General features: G+C 48.1%; 1 protein-coding gene across 1 annotated transcript in view; it reads right to left on the bottom strand.

The window, feature by feature from the left end:
- SRRM4 (serine/arginine repetitive matrix 4) overlaps positions 1-9,902 on the bottom strand; it is a gene marked incomplete at its 5' end in the record, with an annotated part of 23,428 nt that overhangs the window by 7,027 nt on the left and 6,499 nt on the right. The window contains 2 exons of the mRNA XM_031057482.1: positions 7,330-7,492; positions 8,475-8,567. Coding sequence (XP_030913342.1) covers positions 7,330-7,492; positions 8,475-8,567 — 256 coding nt within the window. The remainder of the gene's footprint in view (positions 1-7,329; positions 7,493-8,474; positions 8,568-9,902) is intronic.

The following is a 9,902-nucleotide window of genomic DNA, read 5'->3' as shown; positions in this document are numbered from 1 at the left end:
AGCGGGCAACATAAGTCCATCATTAGAGTCTCAAATTACATGAAAAAAACATAAACCCTCTCTTCAATCCACACTGCCAACTGTTTGCTGCCTCCTCTATGCAAATGTCATGACTGCTTTTTGTCTGCTCGACTGTCTCCCTTATTATTCATTTTTGTTTCCTTCTGCTTTAAATTAGCCTGTCCAGCCTGTTCCTGGAGGCTGATGGCTTGTGCTGAAAGCTGCAGCTTGCACTGAATCCCCCTGAGTTGTATGGAAATGACAAAGGGAACTCAATGAGGGAAGAAGCAAAAGAATGGAGGAGAAGTATCCCCACTGTGTGTCAGAGACCTGCGGGAAGGGCACAGCAGCCCTGCTCCTGCCAGCCTCTGCAAGGGGCTCCAGCCACACCCTGGCTGGGCTGCTGAGCACAACAAGGCAAGCAAGGACCCCAGACTCACACAGACTGACCTGGGCAGGGCTATTCTCTGGGACCCTGAGCACCACCAAGGGGATTTACATCATTTCAGTATTTTATAGTTCAGTTTTAACTGCACTGGCATTTACCAGCTCAGGAATGTGGCAGCACTGGGAGTCAGGCTGTGCTAGTGCTAACATCTGCCCTTGCAATGGGGTGAGAATTAGGGCCCAATGCACACATCTACACTCTCATGTGGCCTCCTCCTCTTTCACTCAGAGCCTCCACTCTCCTCAAACCCACCCATGAGGTTTGGCACAGGGTTCTTAGAGTGTGGACACACAGGTTTGGTTCCCCCCACTCAGGACAGTCCTCCAAACACGTTCCCAGCAAGCCGTGCTCCCTCAAACACGTGCACATGCCCTCATGCCACGCTCTGGGGCACACAATGCCCTCATCTATGCCATGCTCTCCACACTGGGGACCTGGGCCATGTCCTCACCAATCTGGGGCCTTCTGAGCCAAAAACCACATTGCAATGTTGGTGCCATCTCAGGCAGCAGAGGAGACCTGGATCAGCTGTCACACAGCAGGCACCAGGCCAGTCCCTTTGGAAAGTTTAGCTTTGGATTGGATGACTTTTTCATCCTCAGAGGGGCTGCAGACTCAGCCTGTGTCATGTTTCACGTGGATCTCCTTCATCCTATCAGATGGTGCCTCCATATCCACACTGCTGCCTGTGGCATTCAATCTGTGTCCCCAGGGAGGGCTGCTCCCGACCCAGTTCAAGGTGCTAACTGGGACAGGGACAGCTGACTCGGACACAGGTGCTGAACCAGCAGTGACTGAAACCAGAGCAGAGCTACCAACACCCACAGCAGCTCTCAGCACGGTCTGCACAAGGATGGCTGCCCACAACACTCTGCTGCTCTGAAAACACCTGGAGCTGGAGGATCTCCAAGTACTTTCTGTGTTGCAAGGGAGAGAAGCTTTACTGCTTCTGGGATAAGGGATTGGTTCATCCCAGCAGATCCATAATGGAGTTCCCCATCTCCACCCCACACTAACTTCTAACTGATGCTCAGTCCCAGCTCAGAGAAGTCAGAAGCCCCAGCAGCAAACATGGGAAATTAAATGATCCTTCTTCATTAGCCAACTTGCACCTTCCATGCAGAAGCCCTGGTCAAAGCAAAAACGTCTCCCAAATGCTCCCAGCTAGGAATGAATGGAGACACACATTGCAAGTCCTCATTTCAGCATCTGGAACTGCTCCTTGCTTCTTCTCAGCTCTAGCAATTCTCTACTGGTCCTTGCTTACTCCAGCAGAAACTGGAATGTAACAGGAGCCCAAGGGAGCCACATAGCCAGCTCTGCTTTTCACCAGCTCTTGCTGAAACCCTGATGCCACATCCAGAGCCCCAAGAGATCTGACCTCTGTGCTATGGACCACTGCACTCCCCCCAGCCACATTCCAGAAGATACAGGATTGCACTTTCAAATATGTTACCAGCTATTTTTCTTAAAAGATGGGTTTTGGTTTGCATTTAAGCTGAATCCTAACCCAGAGACAACCAGCTTTATATCACCTTTCACTCGCAGGTATAAAATCAGCATGTGAGGTACTCCCTGGCTGCAGGGGTAGGATGAGCATGGAGTGGGCACAGGGCTGCTCCAAGGGACACTGACCCTGGCATCACACACAGAAATACCTTCCTTCTGTTCCTTCCCAGTTTAAACTGAAAGGCTGTTACTGCTGCCAAGAAATACAGCAGTTTCTTGGCATTTCTAAACCAGCTTTTCAGACTGACTCCAGGACCTGGCATCCTTGTTTCTGCTCTGCCTTGGCTGACATCTACCTTCAAAGCAGCAACTGTTGTCAGCATATCACAAAATCTGTCAAATGACCGGGAGGATCAACAAGCTCCTCTGTAGTTCAACATCTGTGGCAGGCACACTCTGGGAAGAGGCAGCGTGGATATCAGTGAAATATGGAGCTGACAGTCTGGGTGAGGCTGGAGGGTCTGTGTGGGACAAGGGAGGTGCCAGGGGGGACACAGCAGCTTCTCAGCCCCACCACCCTGGGGCCCCAGGCTGTAACCAGTGGCTTCCTGCAGGCTCTGGGGGAGGTTCTGCCCTGCAGCAAGAGCCAGGACAAGTCTCAGGGTGCTCAGCTTGCCTGCCTGCTCAGACCAATTCCCCATATTCCCCATTGGATGATCTTGGCTTTGCTCGTGGTCCCATTGTGTCTGAAAGTCTTACCAGTCAGCCAGGATGGAAACAGAGTACCACATCTGAAAACACTGCATGGAGCTCAATTGAATCACACCATTCTGTGTGGTTCTGAATTCTAATGGCTTTTTACTTTTCTAGGTGGCTTAAAAGAGCCTGCTCTTTCACAAATCTAATTCTCTCTATGTGAACATTTGGATTTCCCCCCACACAAAACCCCTAATAAGTAATCAAATAATCTCAGTGAACTTTGTTTCATCCATCTTTCAGCAGGGAACATACTGCTGCCCTCAAGGGAACCCAGGATATGTATTTATTGGATTTTTTTTGTTTCAAATCATTATTTAATCAAGATGAGGGGGGAGCAGAAATGAGGCACTCACTCATATTCCAGACTGTAATTCCAGGTGCAATCCCAGACCAAGAGGCAGCACAGTCTAATAGGTTACAAAAATACAATCACTGCTCTTCTTCCAATTAAACTGAACAGCTCCATTTACTGTGCCACAAACAGCCCTGGGGCAAGAGATGACAATGCTCAAAGTTGTCTCAGCCATGCGGGGACAGCAGCGTGGCACAGCCTCACTCAGAGCTGCAGGATTTCATCCACGGGCCTTTTTTCTCTTGTTTTGCAACTCACTTCAAAGCAGAGTTAATTTCTCTTTCAGAGGGGCATAACGTCTGCTTTTCTCTCCTTTTCCAGGCACTGTGCTAATGAAAGGAGTAAAACACTTGTGTCGGTGACCCTGGCCGACACCTGCCAGAGCCGCGGGGGAAACGGCCTCACCTCTGCTGAGAGCCTGCCCCAGCTGGAAAGCCAACTTCTGACACAGTACAAAAAACAGAAGTTCTGTAGGAATTCAGTATTTTTGCACAGTTGTGAGTCCCGGACTCAAGGAACACTGAGTGGGAAGATCCCCCCTTTTTTTGGCTGGGTGGGGGAGTTCTGGGTGAGGCTTTCTGTACCACAAGGGCTAAGCTGAGTCCCGGAGCAAGGAAGCAATGACACAGCTGTCCCTGCAAGCCCTGAGCTTGGGTTATTTGGGGCTGGATGGTGACACTGCTGAGCAGCCTGGCTCACCAATACACTGCTGGGGTAAACTCCAGAGAATGCCAAGCAAAGGTTTGTTTCTTTTCAAGGATCTTTATAGCCTGCTGGGGTGCTGGCATTGTATCCCCACCTCAGCTTGAGCCAGGCTGGCACAGCTTTGGTGCAAGGGTTTGTCTTCCATCACCTCTTTTTGATACCTGGTGTACAGCCCAGCCCTTCAATGGATACAGCCAATGATCCTTCCCCCCCAGCTGCTGCTCCCAGCGCTGAGTGTGGATTTGTTGCACAATAACCAGGGGTAACCTCAGTCCCCCGGCTGGGAGGGGAAAATAGGTAAAGGAAAAAAAGAGTACAACTTCCATATTTATAGAAGGCTTTGCCTTTCTGCTCTTGAAGGGCCCTGTCTGCTGTCAAAAACATGCTGCCTAGCACTCAAAAGAATAGTTTTTCCTATGTAACCCAAAACCCAGGCTAGAAAACAGCAGCAGCAAACTGCCATAAGGTTTCCTCAGCCTTCCAGCATTCTCTGTCCCAGTCCCTGCACAGCATTTCCCCATTCTACCTTCCTGCAGACACGAGCACAAAGACAAGCAGCATCATTTGGACCAGCTGTACCCCACTGAGCTTCACTGGAAATCTGGCTCAAGCCTGTGATAATTTGTGGCATCACAAATGAGTTACAGTGAAAGCAAAGGAGCTGGCAAGGAAAGTGTATGCACGGTGCAGTTATCTTCATCAGCAACAACAAAGGCAATTAGATCCGTGCCCTGCAGGTATTTATATTGCACTGCTAAAGGAAAGCACAGTGGCACAGTCATCCATCTGTGTCGGTGTGGAATAAAGTGCCTGCAGCTGGGCAGGGGTATTCTGTACAGAAATAAATGCTGCACATTACCCACAGCTTCTCTGTGCCTGCTGAGGCACAGGCCCACAGTCCTGCTCTCCACAGGTGCCTCTTGCTGCTGCACGGGATTAAAGGAGAAGGAGAGGGAGAATCTTGGAAATTCACTGCCACAACGAAAAGTAGCAGGGAACTTTGAGGTGTTTCTGCATGTGTACATGCATGTGTGGGTGCATCAGCTTTTGCATGAAGAGGGAAAGAAGCAGCAAGGTAGATGCACAGGCAGGGCATTGTTTTGTGTGCTTTATCCCCCAGCAGTTCCAGGCAGACCTAGTTAGGAATTGTGGCTGTTTCATTACAAAGGAACGAAGACAAATAGGGTGGGGAGGGTAGCAGAATTTACCACAAAGCACTTCAGATTTTCAGAAGCACAATGATGTAGAATAAAAAACATATTGAAAAGCAAAACCTTTGTTTTGGAAGTGCTATAGCATTATCTCGTATTTCCCTGTATCTCTGTGTATTTTTCCCTGATCCTCCTTGGACAGTCCCTTTGGAGATATGACAGTGCATCTCCCCAGGTAAGGATGATTTGGTTTGGAAGCCCATGCCAGATGGAAGGATAGGGAGTGCAACATACCAACTCTCACAGAGGACTGAAACACGGCATTTTTGAATCCTAATTCTGATTTTTTTCACAAAATCTTTTATTCTCCAGCCTTTTTTTTTTTAATATGTGATCAACATATTCTGCAAGAGCACATTTTCATTTCAGGCTGCTCTCGAAGTCTGACAGAACGAAGCTTATTCATAGAACAACCATTTAACTCATGAAAAGGAAAGGCTTCAAAGGGTTGTGTATAGTCATTAATAAATGAGACTAAAGGTTCCCATTCCATTTTTCTCTTGCCAGTTTTGAGTACATGATATTTAATGACCTTATTCAGCAAAATTTCAGGGGCAGCTCTTAACCAGGGGCTTCAATTTGAACAAGTGCTTAAATGTGCTCTTGAATGGTGTCCCAAGAGAACGTACTTCTTTTGGGGACAGGAGGACAGTAGTGGCTTTCATGAGTCATTATGCCTTTTAGTCATTAAAATATTTGCCTAAGTTATTAACCCTTACTGGAAAGAACACAGGAGTATCCTGATGACTTCTACTTTGCATCCACCCCCTGCATCTGGAACTGTCAAGCTCTTGTCTTTCCTTCCCTGCAGCTTTTCCATTTGCTTCACTCATTTACCTCGAGTGAAGCAAATGGAAAAACAAGTGCAGGATGCTTGAGTTTAGTTCATTTTAAAGCTTTTAAAATTTTAAATTAGAGTTTACTCTTTCTCAGGAAACAGAACAGCTGGCAGTTGGCCTCACAGGACTTAGGAAGCCTGGCTTCCGAGAGAGGAAACCTAGCACTAATTAAAAACTAGGCTTAGGCTCAAAAGCATTTATGAAAAATACGCCGCTTGAACTCAACAACACCCTGGTGACATGATGCAGTCTTTGGCTCACTATTTTTTTTGGGGGGGAGGAGCTCTGAACTCAGCAACACCCCCAGTTCATGACAATGAGCTTCATACCTTGTTTTTCTTCCTCTGCATGTGCGTGCACACACCAGCGTGTGGTGTGAGGTTCTGCTCTCCAGGCTGCCTTATAAGGCTTTACAAGCAGTGACTCACAGGGCCCCACACGCTCTATAACGAGAGCAAATATGCATATCTATAATGTTGAGAGACAGCTTGTGCCTGTCTGTACCCACGTACAATCCCTGGGTATTTTGATCGGCACGCTGTCTGTGTGGGTGAGTGGGTAGAGTCTCTCCTCTTGCTGGCACCATCTCTCTCCTATCTGATGTAGCTCCTGCGTGTGCCTGAGCTATTTCCAACTGATGACTGGGCCTAAAGGAGAAAACAACTTTGGGGCTTGGAGGACTCTAGTCAAAACACCTCTAGCATTACACATCCACACGTGTGACTATCAGATCCTGCACTACCTCCAGTCCTACGTAGCAATTTCTCTCTCCAGAGTGCCTATCTGATACCAACACCACAGTTAGGGCATCACACCTCTGCTTTACTGCTGCCAGGAACAAAGGGGAGGCATGCCACAGAAAAAGAAGACTGATATCAATCTCTGTCTAATATTTCTCTCCATCTCTTGCTCCCTCAATTCATGTATTATATCATCTCTTTCTGTGTATATGGAAAAACATCCCAAGGCACTGAGCCTGATTTTACCCTCAGATGCACATGCAGTTCCCATTAGCATCAATGAGGGCTGCTCATAACTTCCAAATTTTGCCCCTGGGCTTGTCAGTCCAGAGAAACAGTGATCTTAGAAGGATCCTGATAGTCAGAAAACATCCCATGCCAATAATCACCAGCTCATTAAATGTAAATGTTCCTTCTGTATATGTTTGATACCCTTTTTCAGCCTGAAGGACTAAACTTTTGGATGTAAAGACCAGTGAAATAAGTTCACATCCAGCTGAGGAAAGACTGCATAACAAACCCTTCCCTTTAAAACATCGTTTCTGGAGGCCACTTTTTTTTTTTTTTGGTTAAATGTCCTCAATTCATTATTCATAGGCTAAAGACTTTTCAAGTTTTCCCCCTCTCCAGCCCCACCCTTGGTGTGAAAGTGCTGAAGGAAGGAATGACTTTACATACATTGGAAAACAGCACCATGAATTAATAATACAGTTTAACCAAGTTCGTCTAACATCACTATAATTGAGTTATAAAAATTTCATATCAGGGTTCTTGCCCAGATTCCTCTGGCTAGTTCAAGCAAAGAAGGACAGTGTGTAATACTTACTACTTCCTTAGAAGACAGGAAGCTGTAGAGTGGGAGAGTTTGGCTGGCTTTTTGACTGGCCTGAACCTCTGCAGAGGAGCTTCTCTTTGCCGTGATCTTTGAGTGGTGCCAGGAGTGTCTTCGTCGTGTTTTACGCCCTTCCTCCCGAGACCTGGCTCTGTGCCTCCAGGAGACAGGAACAGCCAAAATGTTATTCCTTAGGATTGCAGTAGTGCCCTTTCCCAGCTCCACACCAACCCTTGGCAGGTCTGTGTAGGATTCTGCGTATGGGAGAATGTCCTTCCACATGACTGCTCTGTGGAGTCATGAGGGAAAGAAAAGGGATGTTTTGTTTTCCTACTTTAAAAGAAAAATAATAATTTTGCATCCAGGCTTTGGACCTTAACCTCAAATTTCAGCTCCAATGCATGATTTTATGGTGGCTCGAGGCAAGCCATGACCTTCCTGCACCACAGAATGTTCCTATGGTGACACACCTCCAAGAGAAAACACACTCTGCTCTTGCATGAGCACCCCTCCAATTACTGATTGCATTCCTCCCCCCACTGATCCTCGGCTTTTCATAAGAATATTCCCAGTACTTAGGAGGAGTGAAGTAGGAGAGTGGGGGTGGGCTGTTCAAGTGCTTTCAGAGAACATGAAAAATGAAATTATTATGTGTATAAATGACTTGCTATTGCAGCAATGCTGGGCCTAGCACCAGCATCCACTTAGCCGGCCCCAGGACGCATCTGTCATCCAGAGGAGAGATTTTAATCAGGTCAAAGACAATGACTACAGATTGCCATGGGCAAATATATTTCCATTGCTAAGACCATGTTAAAGGGTTTCCTGGGACATCAGCAGTACAAAACCCTTGGGCTGGGAAAGGGACACTACACTGGAATCAGCTGTCATGGGCTGAGCATCAGCCATGGGGATTAGAAGTGACTGTCAGATCAAAAAGCTGCAGCCACTGCTTCTTGAGGCAAAACCCTTCCATGGCTGAGACCACAAGCAGCTCAGCCCCCAGTGTGACACTGCTGCTGCCAGAATGGGAAGTGGCTGTGCACAGAGAGCCTGGGGGTCACACAGGCTGTGCCAGCCACATCCTGGAGCCCAGCAGGCAGTGCTGAGGACACTGAGCTCGGGAGCAGCGCCGTTACCTGCTCCGGCAGCTGGGGGAGTGGGAGTCGGAGCTCTCTGAGCGAGAGTGGCAGCGGCGATGCCGATGGGATTTCCGGGTGCGCCCACGAGAGCTTTAAGAAGCAGAGAAAGAAAACCAGCATTAGGTTAGTGAGAGGGGGGATGCAAGAGCCAGCAGCTGATGGCTGAGGTCGATAATGTTCAAATCAGAAGGGAGGTATGCCTTTTAAACCAAAGAGATTGGTGTATGAAACGTGGCACAGAACATCAAGGCATGAGAAATTCTCCATCCCTTCATCGCTGCAGTGACATCTTCCTGAGATCTCTGCTAGCATTTTACACACAAGCTATTAGGTTGGCTCTGTAGCATGCTGGGGGAAGATTTGTGGACAAGCATGTGGGAATGCAGCAGCCAGCACCAATCCTTTCAACACTTTAAAGAGCCATGTGCTTGCCTTTCATCCTGCAGCCTACCCTGTAGCAGCCAGGCAACTGCCCAAGACCTTCCTGTTGCTGAGCTTTGGGGGAAGAACCATATCTGTGTGCAACCCATCACAAAGCTCCAGCCCTCTCCCTAATCCTTGTTAAAAAGCAGGTGCAGAAGGTCAAGCTCCAAGTAATAGAATTCACTCAGTAGCAGCCAGCCTTCCCCACCAATCCTATGGGTAGCTCTCATGGCTGCTGCACAAAGTGCAGCTCTCCTAAGCACAGCCTGCCTTGTGCACAGTTCCTGCTTGAGAGACAGGACCAAATCCCTGGCTTCTGACAGGTGCCCAGTCACTGGTGCTGCCTCTTCTGACAGGGCCTGAGGACAGTCCTCAGCAAACTGTGTGTAGGGGACAGAGGGCCAGTGCCCTGCTGCAGTTCCTTTCTACCACCAGGCTATTTCTCATGGATTACCTGGCCCTGTTACCTAAGGGCTGTAGTTGTCCATGCCAACAGCTGAAGTCCTGGGTGCAGAGAGCAGGGTGACAGGCTAGCTGCCACCTTCTGTGCCCCATCCCTCCCATCTTTGTTCACCACAGCAGTTAATTTAGGTCTGGAGGCGTTTCCATCTGCTCAGGCTGGCATGGCTGCGCCAGCAGGCAAAGCTAACTGTGGGTGAGCTGGTGGGAACAGCCTGACTTCATGGCCACACTACACAGACACTGACAGCACAAATACAACCTGCTTGGACAGCATTTAGCAACTTGCTGGTATAAAAACTCAGCAAATAATTGCTTGAGAACAGCATCTCCTTTAAGACAAAAGGGCAACCTCCAGGGCAATTCCTTCAACTCTGCTTGGCTGTTTTCTTTGATGCTTTTCACACCCAATGATTCTGTTTTTCTTGAACTTCGCATTTTGGGATCCTCCTTTCTTATTTCCATACAGCTGAAATCAGCAGCACTGAACATCTTTCACTCATATGGTGGATTTATGTGAAAAATCCCCATGTTTGCCCTTCA

This window comes from Geospiza fortis, unplaced genomic scaffold (assembly GCF_000277835.1).
Source record: "Geospiza fortis unplaced genomic scaffold, GeoFor_1.0 scaffold408, whole genome shotgun sequence".
Taxonomy (NCBI): Eukaryota; Metazoa; Chordata; class Aves; order Passeriformes; family Thraupidae; genus Geospiza; species Geospiza fortis.
This window is presented reverse-complemented; position numbering and strand designations above follow the sequence as displayed.